The 18,925-nt window shown below is 36.2% G+C and overlaps 1 protein-coding gene across 30 annotated transcripts in view; it reads right to left on the bottom strand.

Annotated features, from left to right (window-relative positions):
* Nucleotides 1–4,956: 4,956 nt before the first annotated feature.
* The window catches only part of LOC117411263 (triadin-like), an 86,231-nt gene continuing 72,262 nt past the window's right edge, over nucleotides 4,957–18,925 (bottom strand). For 29 of the 30 annotated variants that reach the window (XM_059025105.1, XM_059025098.1, XM_059025108.1 and 26 more), the window contains 7 exons: nucleotides 18,026–18,088; nucleotides 17,850–17,897; nucleotides 13,543–13,569; nucleotides 12,491–12,541; nucleotides 12,069–12,092; nucleotides 9,871–9,906; nucleotides 4,957–9,457 (listed from right to left, as the gene is read on the bottom strand). In XM_059025105.1, the coding sequence (XP_058881088.1) occupies nucleotides 9,333–9,457; nucleotides 9,871–9,906; nucleotides 12,069–12,092; nucleotides 12,491–12,541; nucleotides 13,543–13,569; nucleotides 17,850–17,897; nucleotides 18,026–18,088 (374 nt within the window). In that variant the 3' untranslated portion in view covers nucleotides 4,957–9,332. The remainder of the gene's footprint in view (nucleotides 9,458–9,870; nucleotides 9,907–12,068; nucleotides 12,093–12,490; nucleotides 12,542–13,542; nucleotides 13,570–17,849; nucleotides 17,898–18,025; nucleotides 18,089–18,925) is intronic. The other variant, XM_059025092.1, reaches the window with a different exon arrangement.

An 18,925-nucleotide genomic window follows, 5' to 3' on the forward strand; every position in this document is an offset into this window, starting at 1 on the left:
TTAAGTTGCAAATTCCATACTGTATCTAGAGCTAGTGTCCTAATATGTTTGGAGTATATTTTCTACTGAGGGAGTCTCTTTTTGTTTCAACAGTTTATGAGGGGGTAGATTTCGATCTAGCTTTGGGAGTGAACTAATAACATTTAAGTATGTTGGCATCTGATATTTAAAGGCAGTAGTAAAATTATATTTTACTTTGCAGGAATTCTTGTACAGTACCTATTTTCATATAAGCCATTATATCCTTGTATAAGGAACTGCCCCTATCAATTTAGTTTTATAATTTGTATTTGTGTTTTGTTTTCTTCTCACACAAAGTAAACAATGTTTCCTTGCCTTTATCGTTGTTCATATCCTAAAGGATAATATAATTTACACGTAATAATGTGAGTTTAAGCAACCATTTTTATAGACATGTTCAGAAACACTATCCATATATATTTCCATTTATCTGCCGTCTTGCATTACTGTGCTAAAAATGAAGGTACACTGAATGTATAATTTAGCTGTCTTACAGAATTAGGCTCTCTAAGGTTGTTTGTCACTATTTAAACACACCAGTTATAGAATGAAGATAATTGTTCTTGGTTCAGTACATGTGTCTCAATAAGGTTAATGTAATTGAGAGATCCAAATCTTACCGGACAGTCAAAGTGACAAATAACAGCATCAATGTACTGTGCACTGCAGTCAGGTGGAATGTTAGGTGGTTTGTGGGCAGAATGTTAACTCAAAAGAATAACATGTTATTTACTAATGTGGTTATACTGCAGTGTCGTTCTCTGTGAGCAGCAAACCACAGCACTTCTTTTCAATTGTTTTAGTGCAGCTTCTGATACAATTCAGTGCGTGACTAGCCTGCAAGCCTTGACTCTTAGATGCCTATTAAATGTTATAAACACTGGTTCTAATAACTAATAACTGCTGTGAACTGTGGCGGTTATTAGTTCTACTGAAAACTGAATAACAGTACTGTCAGCTCTAACGCTCAATGCTTCCGGCTGTAAACGGTGCTATGTTGTATTATCAGTGTTGCACAGTATTTTTGACAGTATTATTGTATTATTAAAACATGCTGTATTGACTGATGAAAAACATGAAATGAAGGTGTTTTAAATTATTCAGTGTTAAGATGTAACTTGCTACCTTTAGACAATAGCATCGATCTTTGGGTCTATTAAGAATGGTGACCAGACAAGTTTTCCAAAGGCTTTATGATTAAAGACATATTATTTATTGAGTGCACAACTGTCTATTCCATCCATATAGTAACGCCCACAATGCTTTGCAGTTTCAGAAATGCTCACTAGCAGCCAGTGGGTTGCTGTTTGCAATGGCCTTAGAGGTAAAGGTTACTCCTTGTAGTGTGTTTCTTATAGCAACTGTACTTTTTTTTTTTTTTTTAATAATTTAGTCGTTGCCAATTAGTTTTTATTATTTTCTCCCCAATTTGAAATGCCCAATTATTTTTTAGGCTCAGCTCACCGCTACCACCCCTGCGCTGACTCGGGAGGGGCGAAGATGAACACACGCTGTCCTCCGAAGCATGTGCCGTCAGCCGCCTGCTTCTTTACACACTGCGAACTCACCGTGCAGCCGCCTCAGAGCTACAGCGTCGGAGGACAACGCAGCTCTGGGCAGCTTACAGGCAAGCCCGCAGGCGCCCGGCCAGACTACAGGGGTCGCTGCTACGCGGTGAGCCGAGGACACCCTGGCCGACCTAACCCTCCCTCTAGAATATACTCCCTTATTAAATATCTTAAAGATGCTGTTTTAAATGTAAGCTTGTTAAGCTACGGAGGTAATTATAGAGGATTTTGCTGCTTTACATGACTGGATTAAAAAAAAAAAAAAACAATAAAAGTTTTCTTAATTTCATTATTATGACCCTTATGCATACTGTATCCCAAATCATAATGCTGGTTAAATGCTCGTTTGGACACACAAGTGATAAATTAAGTCAAGCAACTGTAGGTTCAGCTAGAGATTGGCAACCCAATATAATGACCTCTCTCAGGGTTACAACTGCTCAAGTGTCTTAATGCACACACACATCCCTTGATCATTATGTCACTTAGCCCAATTTAACTGTTAGTTAGCCAATCCACATGACCCCTTCAGTGCAGCTACTGCACTTTAGAACCAGGAGTCATTTTGTTAACATGTGCCTTCCAATCACTGCGTTCTATTACTTTCAGAACTGTTCACAATTACTGCATATATAAAACTGTCATGTTGCATATGTGCTGAAATAATTATTCTACTGATATTTTAAATTAAAAAATAAAACAGAAAATAAGGTCAGTATATTGGGGTCTTTGACATGGCATTTGCCTATGTGTAATTCATCACACTGTGTCAAATTAGCTTTAGAATCCTGCCACGGTACTGATGCACACAGAACTGCCAAATCAGACTGAAACAGACATTATCATAATTTGTCATAACTCAAACTGTTTATTCTTCTTGCCTTTGTAGATGTATCTAACCCTGATTAAAATACAGGTATTGCAATCATTTCTTAAATGAGAAATAGTCCTGTAAAATGGTTCACTGTGGGAATTTAGAGAGCCTTTGATTTCAATTTTAACCAAGCTCTCTAAAATTGTATGAAAAAAAGTTTTCCAATTTCCTGTACTGTAGTAAACTGTGAACTAAATGTTTAATAGGTGCACTAAAATCTTATGCAACAGATTTAAAACATTCATATAATTGACACAAATGTTTATTGTGCTTCTAATGCATACTGTACTGTAGTGCAAAACAATTAACACACATCTGTTTAAAATCTGTTGTATTTATGTTCTTAAACATTTTACACAACCTAGTATTATTATTTACATTATTCCTTACATTATTGTAATAGTACTGTTTTTCAAATTATAAAATGTAAATATGCATGATGATACTGTCACGTGCTTTAATGCACCAAACTGGGAGACAGCTGACTGGGTGACAGTAAACCAAACACTGTTAACTACGGGTCCTTTCATACCTAGTTCGTTTATGAAGATCCGATTTAGAATTCACTTGCAAACAAACTAAAATGTTGCAATTTTGCTTTGATTGGTTTCACACCAGAAGACCTCAAACAAACTGCATTTTTCCTCCAAGCGAGTTCAAGTTTGCCTTCCCGACTGTAACCGCACCAGAATGCGTTTGTTTTCACACTGCAAAGTGAATCTGATCGTCTGGATTTGTGCACGTGACCAAAATGATATCGTTCTTAATGCCCAGACGGATGTTCATTACTAAACACGGAGGGTTCTGCCAGTGCAAGGCTTACGATATTAGTACTACGTACGTACATTTTGTTTATTAAACATCTGTTGGTAGAATGTCAGCGCAAAAGCCGGATAATAAATATTTTTGAGCAACACCGACGTTTTCGTGCTGCTTTATGTGCAAGGAGGAGATGTTTTCAAAAGCAACAAATGAGGAACGCTTAATTTCTTCGCTTTTTGTCGGCTGTTGCATGGTCAGTGGCATTATCTCGACATCGGTGAGCTGCTAGCAGTTCCCATCAATCCCTGTTTATCAGCCTTTCTCGTCTCAGTATATGACTCTGTTGTAATGACACAAACGCAGAAAAAGTGGGTCATGGCAGAAAGACCAATTATGAGTAACCAATGCTGTCCCGCAGGTCACTGCCCAACCGGATCAGCCCAAAAGCACCCTGAAGCATTCAGTACCAGTATTTAATTTTAGGAATTCCCCTGTGGATGTTTTTTTAGGTATCCTAAATTAATCAGATCAGTAAATCCTTTAAAGTAAGTGAATGCAGGTTACAGTTTGTTGTTTTACAGATCATGCATACTGGTTGGATGAAACATATGTGTTACACTATTACCACAGAAATACAGACATTTCATATTGTAGCGTTCTCGGTTCCCGCAGGCAGGCGCATCACACAGGTCGAGGAAATCCACACGCAGGCGGAGGGCGGGCGCGAACCCAGATCTTCTCGCACTGAAGCATAGCGCCGATACCGCTGTAAGTATATCGGGCTTATGTCTCTGTATGTGATTACGTCACCTACCAACCCTACTGCTGCCTTCCCCCGTGCACGCTACAATATACTGTAATGCTACACAGCAGACAACACGGAACACGTTGTGTTTCGACCAAACATATGTGAAGTAAAAACCACAAATACTTGAAATACCTTTTTATTTATGTGTGATTTTGAGGCATTCATTTAAACACTAACTTAAATAGCTGCTGTCTAAAAAAAAAGCTGTAGATATACCAAGCTTGTATTTACAGAACATTTGTTTCTTAACTACGCTGTATATAGCACACCACTGTCATTGATGTTTTCAGTTTACATGCAGCTCTTTGTTTGTACTGTACAATTCTGTGGAGTAGTGGTTAGGGCTCTGGACTCTTGACTAGAGGGTCGTGGGTTCAATTCCAGGTGGGGGATACTGCTGCTGTACCCTTGAGCAAGATACTTTACCTAGATTACTTTAGTAAAAACCCAACTGTATAAATGGGTAATTGTATGTAAAAATAATGTGTAAAAAAATAATGTAATTGTATGTAAATAATGTGATATCTTGTAACAATTGTAAGTTGCCCTGGATAAGGGTGTCTGCTAAGAAATAAATAATAATAAAGCCCTCTTCAGACATACAATATCCAAATTACAAAAATGACTTTATTACTGTGGTTCTAATCTTTGATTCCACATACAGTCATGGGTGTACCACAGATATAAACCAGTCCTCCATAAAAACAGAAACTTATTCCAAGGCATGTTTCTTACTAGTAATTATAAAGCATCTTAAGAAAGGTCAAGTAGACAAGCATTTCGGTTAGTGCCTACAACTTCAAAATTTTTAATTTTTGTTTTTATACTTCAGGAGTTGTAAGAGGTTGAAACCTTGACAAGTGGCAAGCAGGGGGGAGAAAAGCTGGAGTCTCTACAAAGGAAAATAGCTCAGGGGACTTCAGAACCACATATTATTTTTATTATTATTTACTTCTTAGGAGACACCCTTATCCAGGGCGACTTACAATTATTACAAGATATCACATTATTTTTACATACAATTACCCATTTATACAGTTGAGTTTTTGACTGGAGCAATCTAGGTAAAGTACCTTGCTCAAGAGTATAGTAGCAGTGTCCCCACCTGGGATTGAACCCACAACCCTCCGGTCAAGAGTCAAGAGCCCTAACCACTACTCCACACTGCTGCCCACATAAAGTCTATTAGTACTGTGGAACACTGCAGCTTTAAGTGAACATACCATTTCATACAGAAGACACTACATAATGATTCATGGCTTCATGGCTTGTGAAACAGATATAAATAAATTGGCTGGGCCTTGTTTTCTAGAGGCCTGTAATTTGCTGACATCTGCTGTAGAGCTCTTGGCCGTAAACTTGCAATTGACTTAGTTGAACTGACCTCTGGTTCTGAGCTGTTGTGGGGATTGCTGCGATGAAGGACTATAATTTGACACTTTTTATCTAGATTTTAGAGGGCAGTGTTTGAAATGAAAGACTTTCTATATTCCCCACAGACAACCACTTTACAGTATCATTTCTCAATAATTGGGCACTCTAAATAAATACCATTAAAAAACATATACAATACTGTCAAGACAGATACACGAAACATGAGCGCAGACACGTGCTCTCACACACACAAGGGCGCACGATGTATGAAAGTATAAAAGGTCTGATGCCTTTATTGTTTAGATCATTCTTTATTTCATCATGGCATTAGCACCTGAGATAAAGCACATGCAAAGTTCAACCATTTGAAGGTAATTATGTTATATTATTCCTGTCTCTACTGTAACTATTTATAAAACTGTCATGCATTCTAAATCCAAACATGCAAATCTAATTTGGAGAATTCTTAAATCCATATTTCACCACAGATATGTTCCATGTTTTCTCATTTCTCATTTTTTACGCAGTATCATTGAGAAATAGAAAAAAAAAACAAGTGCAAGTATATCATTAGATAAGGAAGAGAGGTACACTGAGGATATATCATATATGCTTCCATTGCAATCTGAGTGTTGGTTAAGATTTAAATACAAGTCCCCTTTATTGCAAAATCGATGAACACTGCCATAGGGATTTTAATGCAACTTCTTCTGCACTTAACAGATCATTTTAAATGTTCATAAAAAAAAATATTTACAATAACTTGTAAATTATTCAAATTAATTAAAAATCCAAAGTAACCCATTGTTATTTTTCACTATGTTGTGAGCGACCAGTTTGGTCTTTATCAAGCAATTAAATGAAATATATCCTACGGAAAATAACATAATTCTGCAGGTTTTCAATTAGTTTCCATACCCATTTATCAAAAGAAACACATTGGAAGAGGAGTAGATGTTTGATTTTTTTTTTCCTTGGAGAAATTAATGATATTTCTGTACTTGCAATGTCTCAGCTTTAAATATTATACACCAGATTTAGCAAAATCCATCAGCTTAATTTAAACAACAATTGGTTTCTTCTACAGCTAAACTAGCAATATGGCATATCACATGCATAAAAAGTATCAGTAAGTGATATATATTTAGATACTGGGTGCAAGAGTAAGCAATATACAGTACTAGGGCTTCAAGTCACATAGTTGTTTCCCCTTTTTGCTTTGTTGTGCACCTAAATCTTATGATATGTTAATGAATGTGGTGCTTTTCAACATTATGTCTTGAGAAAAAAACCTGCATGAATGATATAAAGTTAAATAGCATCGGTATTTCTATGAGCTGCAAAACAGACCCAAGTGAGTGAATTTAGAGCATGGGATTTATGTGCATTTATAGATACTGTCATTTTATAAATATTATAAATACTACACATGTTGCAGGGAACACAGCAGTATCAGCTATTCCAAATGGCACATGGCATGGTAGTCTGTCTGCCAGTGCTTATTTCAGCATATTCAAAATAAAAAAACAGACCACTATAAAATAAAAACAGAAAAATAAAGGGTGTCTTGTAAAAAAAAAAATGTACCTCAATTAGCTATTTAAAAAAAAAGAATAAATAAATAAATAATACATAGAACAATAAATAAATAAAAAATCACAATCGGAGATTTATTTCTTACAAAGCTAAATGCTAAACTTTGCCCTGAAACAAATTTCTTAAGGTTTATCTCCAGTTGCATGGTTAATCTCACTGCAAAATTCAATCATTTGCGTACTTCAGACTTTTTTTCCCCAAACGACGTTAATTTGGCACAGGCAGCTATGGTGCACTTGCCTGCTACTAGTTTATATCTCATTTGATACATTTCTGCAGATGAGTCTAAGATTTTTGATCATCAATCAAATCAATGTTTTATTAGCAAATTTTCATTTTCAGTGTCTAACACATACCTATTTGCAGATGCTTTAATAGCATCCTTTAAAAATAATAATAATAATAATAATAATAATAATAATAATAATAATAATAATAATAATAATAATAATAATAATTGCAGCCAAATCTAATTCATTAACATATCACGGACTTAGATAAAATAGTGACAGCATGATGACAATGAATTGCTCTTGTCAAACTGCAGTTACAGGTACATCCATGCCTATAGGTTTTATGGACACTTAATTACCCTTCTTCTACTTTATGAGGTTTTATTTAAATCATCCTTGTTTTCCTACCTATGTGGAATAACAGCCTCCATGAACTACATTCCTTTGGAAACAGACACCCCGAGCAACGAGCAGACATCTTTATATAACATTTTAATGGAAACAGCTTTCCCTCTAGACAAGCCATGCACATGGGTAGGATTTTAGATACATTCGGTTTGAAATCAATGGGTAACATTTTTCCCCATTGGCTGGGTTACAGTGTAGAATAATGACATGAAATATTTTGGGTATGCAATCAACACAAGTTGTTCTTATAATGTTCAGAAACTATTGTAGTGAAATATTGCAACGTCTATATTGTAGCTCAAACTAACCATGCGATTGTAATACAGCGGCTATGTTGTAAGACATAGACTCAGATGGTTTGGGTATATAAAACTGCCTGGATAAACAGCTCCATGACTATGATGATACACCTTTATTCCATATCAGTGTTGCTTCCAGGAGTCTGCAGTCCAGCACTGTCTGTCCAGTATTTTTTGTGTGCAAAAAAAGTATCTACAATCCTTGATACAGCTATTTGTCTGCAACCCGTCAAGTAAGAAACTGCAAATACATTTTTACACAAAAACTGAAATTTCACCACATTGAAAAGGCACAAAAAGACAGCACTTTGAAATATATTTACAACTGCAAACAAGGACAGGAAGAGACAGCAAGAACATCACCTACTTTAAAGGCTTCATAGTTTGCAATGTGCTAAACTGAACCAACAATGAATTGAATTTGGAGCTAACATAGTGTTTTCATTGGCATCAGAGCACTGTCTGTATATTATGAGAATTTTAGAAGTTTAAAATAGCTATTCACAGTATCTCTATTGGTTGGCTGGTCCCTAACTATCGCAGGTTGTACAAAATAAACCATAATTTTCATGTATCAGTATTGTTGTAAAATATGGTACCATAAGGTGAGTAAAACCTGATGTTCAATTAACAACACCAACAGATGGCACAGTTCACAGTGTTGCATAGCAGTAAGAGAAGTAATTTATAATATATAATATTGCATTAAAATCCAACCACCAAACTTGTCATGTTGTATTACAAAAATATTTTTTAAAAAGTTTTTGGCTTTTTTTTTACTGTCATTCCAATGATGAAATTAAGATAGGGATGTTTTACAAGCAGAAGTAACCTCTAGAGGCAGACTCGTCAACTACACAGCATCTGCACCTGATGTTTTTTTTGTTTTTTTTAAACTATTTTCTGTGTTGTCTGCTAATTAAATAGCTATTGAAACTGAAAGGCTGTTTCCAAGTCCTGGTCAGAATAGCAACACCAGCTGCCATATACAAGCTGTTATAATGGTATGTTTGTATCATTTATTTCTACAGAATTGTACAGTAGTATTAGAACTGTGCAATCAAGAGGCTGCACTTACAATCATACACAGTTAAATGTAACTCCTTTTAGAATTAAACAATAAACATTGACGGGTAAACACAGAAAAAAAAATGCAACACCAAATTAGCACCACAACCATTTAAATTGAGATAGGGTATTTAAAATACTCCAGCCCAAAAAAAAGCTATATAACTTTTCTAGAAAAAAAAAAACTGTTCATCCACGCAGCCTCCTGTATCCTGAAACAGTAAAAACTTAATCCACTTGGATCACACTGCTGCAGTTACAGCAAACCTCAGGACAAGGCCTGCAGTGCAAAATTTCCACAATCCCTCAGTCTCTTATGTCCTAATGCCCTGGGGACCGTGGCTTCTTTTCTGATGATTTGGGCATCACAGGTAGACTCCGGCTGGGTGTGAAGGGGTAGCCATTGTTTCCATCAACAAAAACACATTGGAAGTATGGCACGCTACCTGTAAAAAAAACAAAAAGCGTGGAAACATTAATATTGTAAATGTTTTCTGATTGGGTTGCAACTCTCTTTTCTCTTCCCTCGTGAACAAACTTTGACATTTACCCCAGTAGAATGGAAACAAACGGAATGGCAATTACGGTAAAGTGGGAGCTGTGTTGCAGAGTTTTAATGGGAGAGAGACAGCTGGTATTTTAACTGTGTGCCAATGTATTTAAGAAATAAATACATGAAGCAACTTTATTACCAAACAATAATGTTTTTTTTTATTATTATTATTATTACACAAACTTAATAATGTTAAGTAACATTACATATTTTCCTTTAGAATGCCTATAACCTAAAAAATCTAAAAAATCGTTGATTAGGCTTAGGACTTAAAATAGGTAAGGTCCATACATTATGGGTACTTACTTTTGTCTTTCTTCACTGAATGTTGTACTGCTGGCTCTTTGAAGAGGAAAATGAGCAAACAAATCAATTTAATACATTTAATAGCTTGTCTGCCAGTTGCAAGCATGACCTGCAGGCCACACTCTGTACAACACTAATTAATGGGCCAGTCTGACCGCACCAGTGAGGAGTGAGCATAAAATATTTTTGGCTAATTGTCCATAAAGCTGTATTATCATGGATTCATTTAGTTAAAGGTTTTACAAGAGGCTATGTTCTGGAGTGCCCTACCCAGCATCTGGGAAAATATAACCTATACTACTGTACATATAATATAGTACACAATCCTATCGTCATGACTGTCATATCACATATCCTGCTTGCAATTTAGAGAGGAAGAAAATAATAATAATGTTGTCTTGAGATGGCTGTAAAATTAAGGTAAGATTTTACAATTCAATTGTGGGCAAAAATCTCTTGGGTACTTCAGAGTCACAAGGGAAATTATTCAGCAAACAAGTGAAATACTAACAGGCCCTGGAGATCTTATTTACATACTGTAGCAGCTTGTTACAGAGCATCTACTGGGAAAATATACACTTTCAATGAATCCTAAGTCCAAAAATTTAAAGAAAAAAACTTATATTAGACCTATTTTTTATATCAGGGGATGTGGCCGAGCGATCTGTTCCTCTGTTATGGTTACAGACTGACCAAGAGGAGTAAAAGAAACCATGAGTGTTTAGTGTTGAATTGTCTGTCTCACTAACTGTTATTTGTCATTGTAGACGGTTAAATATCTGCCGTTGTTAAGCCAGCATCACTGTAATCACTATTAACGCATATTCACACCACCACTTGTACCCGGAGCACTCACTATTGGACTAGTTACCGTGTAGGTGTTTTAAAGTGTGTGTTTGTTATTATTGTTTCGGGACTGAACCCTGTGGTTTTGACTGTCTGTACACATCGTTGTGTATAGTCAGTCTTATTAGTTAAAAGCAATAAAGCTTTTTTTTCACCACTGGAAGTGTTGTTGGACTGTTGTTGTTAAGCACTGCATCAACTCTACACCCATGCACTACTAACCACTTTGTTGCCACAATATCATAAAAATAAAAAAAGCCAAAATAAACAACGTGATATTGCAACATTATTCATTACACTGCACATATGTGCCGGTCAATAATACCACTGTCAGTAACATTTCATTATCTCCTATTTTAAATGAACACACTATTCTGTATATAAACACATTTTATCAATCAATTTGAATTTCTAACGCAATGCTGATACTGAAATTGTAATAGAAAGGCCTTTCGTGTTTTTTTGTGTGAGTTTTTAGACTTTTCTGTCACAATATGTAAAGGTCTCTGCATATGTAACTTTCTTGAGCTCCGTTTTTCCGTCGACAACGAAAGATTTTATTGAAGTGCTGGTTTTTTGAGCGTTTCTGGCTTTTATGTCCCACTGTTAAAAAGAAAGTATGCCAACGTTGCTTAGGATTATGTGAGAATACGTTGTGGTCTAAGAAGATCAGAATTTACATTAATATTTATTTTTTATTTTTTTTACCGGAGGGCTTATTGCACGCTAAGCCAAGATTAAACGTCAAGTATGTGATCTTGCCTGGTGCACCGAATGCATGCCTGCCACAGGACTCCACTGGGTCCTAAACTCTGCTATGTACAGACAGGGATCGTAGAGGATATGATTTTAATACCTGAAATGTTAGCGAGAAATATACTTTTGCAGAAATGAAAGGTTTGCTGACTTAAAGGGATTTAACAGTAGAATTCTGAGAAAAATATGGGAAAAAGTCTGTCCCGGGAGTTGTCCGGGAGAAGTGTCCAAAAAACGAGAGTGTCCCGGCAAATAAGAGAGAGTTGACAGGTCTGCTATTGAACCAACATGTTGTTTTTATCTGTATCTGCAATGTAGAACAGGTTGGTCAGCTACTTTAGTTTTTTTTTTAATTGTTTGGGCACATTATCTGTTTGTTTTCCCAGACTCCTTGTAGTACCAACTCATCTATACTCTCTGTGCTCCACAGCCACCCTAGCCTCTGCTCTTGGCATGCAGTATACAGTATACAGTATTCTCCTATACAGGATATAATTGTTAAACAAATATTACAGGTGGAATTAAGGTACCATTCAAAAGCAAAGTACTGTATCTGGAAATATATCTACTACATACTTCGACTTGAAGCCACTTACTTGTTGATTTTGTAGATTTCAGATCTGTGAAAAATTAAGAAACATAATAATGTATTTTAACACAGATTTTACATTTATCTACAAATTAAAATAACAAGAATCACTCTCTCACATGTTTCAAACTGAATAAATAATGTTATATAAAAATAACCAACAGATGAACCACAACATTGTAGTTTATCTAACATGTAAGGTCTCCATCATATCTTGATATACAGGGCCCTATTCACAAAACTTGCTAATGATGATTTGGAGTGCAATACACAGCTTTGAGAATCTAGCCCATTGTATTCAAGGAAAGTTTCACTTCTTTACCATTTTTCAAAAAATATATATTTTTGTTTCCCCATAATTGTTTTTCATAAGTAGTATAAATAATGTATTTCACACAGACAGCTACAACTCAATTGCATGTGTCCTACCTTTTGGTTTTTCGTCTTTAGCAAGTTTCTTCTCTGCCTCAGCTAGTTTCTCTGATTGTAGACAAAATATTATATTACTAGTACATATGGTCAGGGTTTCATTAAGTAGAAATAATGTATCTAAAAATCTAGTCATTTTGTCTTTCTAAACAATATATTTAAAACAAGTTCGTTGGGGGAAAAAGAAATGTAAACAAATTAACATGCCAAGGAATTGCTTTTGTGACCTAACAGGCAAATCAATATAAATTATACATGGCACTGATTGCCTTGTTTCACATTGTAACAGAAAACAGAACAAAAGCATACAAACAACAGTGCATAACACATGACACATGATGTTTTATTTGTCCTTTAATTACATTTTGTACATCATTTACCAATTGCCAAGATTTATTGAACATGCCTTTACAGTTACAATGGGAAGCAATTACAGAATAATTGTATCTGTTAATAGAATGACAAAGCAACACTATTGGAGGCCATTTAAGAATAAAAATGAGTCTACACAGAGTCTTCTAAGAGCACTGCACTATAGTGCTGACCTTGAGGGATTTAAAAGCTGTGAGATTACTGAATAAACACATGTTTATCTGTTTGCACATGATTGGAATCTAAGGTGAATGTCTTGGGAATTAAAATCTAATGTTTGTGTAGGTGTATGTAAATTTGTGTTTTCTTGAAAAATGTAAGAGACACAGGTCTGTACTTATGAAAGGATATTATTTATGCAAATGTTTACTCTTTTATTATCCATTCTCCGAAACACAGAGAGCCTTTCATTTAATTTTAAACAGGATAAAACAAATGGAACATCATTTCCCAATATAAAAACCAAATGGAATATCCAAAAACAAATGTTTTCTTGATACATTTTGTAAATGATCAGGTAGGAGAACATGACTATGCATGAGTACATCCATTTTATTTGCCGAATTTATAAAGTTATGCTCTTTCATAGAAATACTGACCTGTGTACACTTTTCTTTTTTAGTTTACAAAATCACTTTATATCTTAAAAAAAAAAGAGAGAGAGAGAGAGAAGAAATTACCTGTTTCTGGTGCTTCAACTAAAGGTTCTTTCATAGGGATTCACAAACAAGGAAAAAGTTATTACATAATAAATAAATAAATAAATAGATAAACGACAGCTACAGCTGTAGTAACACTCGATCTTGAAGATCCATTCTAAGATTTTTTGGACATAAAAAGTAAAAGACTTTTTCAATTAGGAACGTCTTGAACTACCTTTCTGCTTGTTTCACTTTGCATAGAATCCCATATGTGACTGACAGCTAGCCACTTTGATCTTCCTGCAAATTTGTGACCCGTGTAACAACATGATCTTGGGTCGAGTGAAGCAGAAAAATGTGTACTGCATAACCTCAAGCATGGCAAATGTGATTCGATTCAGAAGAATCAATGCAGGGATCGACTCACCAAACAAAGCACTGCCATTTGAAGTGCAGGCTGAGCGTGGCGGTTTGAATTTCACTGAAGACAAGTTGATGATCGTTGCTCGTTGATCTTCAGTGCTCCTGTACTGTAATTTTGCTTAAATCTGACTCGAGATTGAAATTAGATTCATGCTAAATTAAGGGGCAAGTGCAGTTTATAATACTGGATTCTGCCTTGTCAATACCCCGGGGGCGTAGAGTTGAGTTAAGGCTAAAGTGGGGGAGGGGCGTTGACTCACGACAGGAGTGAAATAACAAGCACTATTACTGTAATATTTTTAACATTAGCTAGATAGATTACGTTTTAGGCATGTTTAAAATTCAAAAGGCACGGCACACAGTTATGTTAAGAATGAATAAATGCAGTTAACATTTATTAAATGGTGAAATACAAAGTAAACGGTTTGCCTGAAAAAAAGGGTGCTGCATAAGTCCACTGTAATGTAATTTTAAATTTTCATAAAATATACATTAACCTTTAAAGCTGAAGTCTATTGTAAAAAAAAAAAAAAGGATTGTACCTTAACAGGAAAGCGTAATCAATCGGACTCAAGAGTCTGATCCAAAACGAAAAGTGCTTACAATTTATTCAATCAATGCACAGAGCAAGTACTGTACTGCACTGATTGTTCTACTCACCGGAAGTGTGAGATTTGAAATCTCAGGCATTAGTTGCACTTTTTTTTGTTGTTTTTTGCGCATGGTTATTTGAAACGGTGAAAAATTGACATTCAGCTAAAAGTGGGGGCGGGGCAACAGTTTATTTTTATTTTATTTAGCAGACGCCTTTATCCAAGACTTACAGAGACTAGGGTGTGTGAACTATGCATCATCTGCAGATTCACTTACAATTACATCTCACCCGAAAGACGGAGCACAAGGAGGTTAAGTGACTTGCTCAGGGTCACACAATGAGTCAGTGACTGAGGTGGGATTTGAACCGGGGACCTCCTGGTTACAAGCCCTTTTCTTTAACCACTGGACCACACAGCCTCCTAATAGTTCAAACATGGGCGTTGACTCGGCAGAATCTGGTAAGAAATGTGTTGTTGCATATAAATTGTATAACTCCAAATTGCCTTTTTGTTGGATCTGATTACTAAATAGGTCATTCTTTTGAATTGTATAAAAAATATATTTGGTATGTTTAATAATTTTAAATGGATCCTTAAAATAAAATGTGACCATTGTGGTTACAACAATGAAAACAAATATATATAATTTGATTTTAAATCATGTAATAAAGTAATGTAAAATTATATTAAGAACATACTAGCCGATGTTCAAGGTTAACAGGTTATTCATTTTATGTGTTTATATCCATCATATGTTGTTAATTGTGGAACAAAGATTTTAAACAAACTAACACAGAGCGGCTCAGACATCCTTAGCAATGAAATTGCTTTAAAACTGTGACACATCCATAAGTATGCAGTTTTATGCACAAACATTTTGGCAAAATGCAGACAAACATATAAGTATGTACTGTATGTAGGCTGAACCTTATTTGTTTATCTAAAATTTCATAGTAACAGCATGCTTATCCACATACATTTGCTGCTTTTGCTTCAGCTACTTATGGATGATATGCATTCCAAGTTTGTGGACTGTATCCATTAAAATTCCCCAAAAAAGGTGACATTAGGATGCACTGTATAGGTATAGTCGTATTCATCTCAAGTGTGAACCAAGGTGGTTGCCTTGCCATGCTGCCTCACTAGCTTTACATTTTACACGCCCAAGTGTGAAACTGAAAAACACTTTTCTGCTGCTGGTGATTCCACACTGAGAGAGGACTTCTGGACTGCATGTCCTGCTGTGTGTCAACAGTGTGTCTAGTGCCACCAGTCTCAAACATCCAATGTTCCACTGCTGCATCCTCTCTTAGTGGCCATTTATTTTTCATCAAATAAGCACACATCCGGTGCTTAATTTGTGCCGGGGCTTGCCGGAGTGCTCCCCCCGAACCTCTGGGCGTGCAGAGTCATATTCACGGTACCTCTAGTTAAAAATCTCATAAAATGCTTTCTTTTTAAATTCTCAACACAGTTGTATCAAGTTAGCAAGTTCTTGCGTATGCGCTAAAGAGACACAGTCCACTGCCACGTTTGTCGCCAACTTTAAATTACTTTACGATAAGTAAGACCACACTGGCTGCAACTCGATTGTCTCTTTTTTTATACACAAATAAGCTTACTTGATTTGAAAACGTCATGAACGATAAAAGCAACTTCTTACACTACTTGGTTTGATTAAATGAGTAGTACACAACAAAATATGAAAGCTGAACATTAATTTCAACAAAGAACAATGACAACTTTTTAATAGGCTATATATTGTAGCCTACTTCAATAGGAACATTAGCCTTCTATATTATATTAAACCAAAACAATAAAAAATAATAACAATCTGGTTCTCTTGCCTTTTTCAATGAATATCATTTAATTAACAGAGAATAAAAACATACTAAGATAAGAACTACCTAGCCTAAGTTTAATTAATCGTTTTTGTAATACTCATTGCATACACATCGCTGATAATAGTGCAGACCGTGGGTCAAACCAATGTTTGTGTTGGGGTGTGTATTTTTTTTTTAATCAATGTCATCCCTCTGGAGTTTAAACCTTTTAAATGCAAAACCATAACAAAACATGTATACAGGCTTTTTTTATTGTATTTATTATTTGTCCTGCGGTTGCCTTTAATTAATTTTTCTGCACGTACAACTACCTTGTATATGATGTAGAATACGTGAATGTAAACATCTAACACTAGTACATACAATACTCTTTCAAATAAACATGTTATGATTTTGAATGTGCGGTTCTTAAAGACGGTATTATTGTCATTGCTTGCGCCCCGGCACCTCTTTCTTTACAAATTAAGCACTGCATACATCCAGTATAATATCACGTAAACGAAGTGTTGAGGGGAAAAAAAAACCCAGCCAAAATAGTTTAACAATGGTGTACTCAATGACACAAAATAACATTATTTTAAAATAAACTCAAAATTTGCTTTTTAAACACTTTTTGTTATTTCCCCCCAGTTTCGGTAACCCATTGCAAATACAATCTGTTATCACTCCGACAGCAGAATAGCTTAACCAATAGCAGCTCAAAACACTTGGGCATCACATTTTATGTTGTTCGTGCAGGTGCACAGGGACGCAATACTAGAACACACGAGATGCTGGCTGGAAGAGATATAGGTAAAAAAAGAAAAAGTGATGTGGGAGCAAATACAGAAGTTTAAATCTGTAATAAAGTAATCGCTTGCTTTTGTTTTAGGGCATTGAAAAATTGTAGGTGCCCGACTCAGGCATGTAAGCAATTTTTTTTACATGCCCCATCGAAATTTGTACATGCCCCGGGCATGTCGGGTAATATAATTTTCGAACACTGAGAATGTTCACCATGTACCTGAATATTAAACTGATTCACAGCACTCCTACAGATGGCAAATTCCTTTAATTATTCACAATATTTATTGGATGCTTTGGGCCTAACAAGGCTCCTGTCTGGCAGTCCAGTCATCTCTACAATCAAACTGCATCCACTGCATCGAAACACTATCACCAACCAACTCCATTCAGGCCTGCTTTTTATCGTAACCCCCATGCCCCTGAAAATTAACTACTTCTTGAGGAACGCCACACATACTTATCTGGAGAGTGATGTCATAGTGTAGGTGCATACTTGAGATGAATACTAGTTTAGGTGGGCTGTGTTTTAAATGTATACTGCTGTATACTTAACCAGTGTTCTGGTAGCTGTATCACTGATGTTTACAACTTTTATTTTTAATTAGGTAGGGCTATGCATACAGTGCAGTAGGTCATGAGTATTCATTAGTTAAAGGGAGTTTAGTACAATTGAATACTGTATGTAAACAGATTTTACCTGGTTTGGCAGGAGGCACAGCTTTTTCCTGTTTTACAGCTTCATGCTCTATACAAAATTCAGAGATGAATTTTAATTAAAGTATGCCTTAATCCTTTAAATTTAGATCAATTCGTACAATTAGCACAATGAATGTATTCTTCTGTTTAACGGTTTTCCGTTTTCCATGTACTTACTTGGAGGGGGTGCTTTTGTTGGTGGTGGTGTCTTTGTTGGTGGTTGGCTTCTTGTTGGCTTGGCTATAAAAAATATTACATTTATTTTCAACAGAATACAAGTTCATTGAAAATGTCAGATGACAGAATTACACAGATGTGCATGCTCACATTACTGTATTTATGGTCGATGAAAACATTTAAAATGTGTGCAATGTACTCGCCCTGGATAAGGGCGTCTGCTAAGAAATAAATAATAATAATTAAAAAAATAACTAGGTGTTCATGTATCATAATCAGCTGGCCAAATGTTTTCTCGGCCTAAGAAACAAAAATGTGGCTGTGTGTTGTATTTCCTAAATAAGATTTCCCAATACATTTTGTCCCTAATCCTACATTGCACTGGAAGTAATCTTTTTTTTTTTTTTTAATTTAGTAAATAGCCAATTATTTTATTATTTTCTCCCAATTTGGAATATCCAATTATTTTTAGGCTCAGCTCACCACGACCACCCCCTGCGTTGTCTCGGGAGCGGTGAAGACGAACACATGCTGTCCTCCGAAGCGCGTGCCGTCAGCCGACCGCTTTTTTTCACACTGCGGACTCACAATGCAGCCACCCAAGAGCTACAGCGTCGGAGGACAGCGCAGCTCTTGGGCAGCTTACAGTTAAGCCCGCAGGCGCCCGGCCAGACTACAGGGGTCGCTGGTGCGCGGTGAGCTGAGGACACCCTGGCCTCCCTCCCCTGGGCGGCACGCGGCCCGAGGACACCCTGGCCCCCCCCGAGCGCCGCCCCCTGGAAGCTCCCGTCCTCAGTCGGCAAAGGAATAGCCTGAACTCGAACTTGCGTCGTCCAGACTATAGGGCACATCCTGCACTCCACATGGAGCGCCTTTACTGGATGCGCCACTCGAAAGCCC

Source organism: Acipenser ruthenus, chromosome 6 (assembly GCF_902713425.1).
Source record: "Acipenser ruthenus chromosome 6, fAciRut3.2 maternal haplotype, whole genome shotgun sequence".
NCBI lineage: Eukaryota > Metazoa > Chordata > Actinopteri > Acipenseriformes > Acipenseridae > Acipenser > Acipenser ruthenus.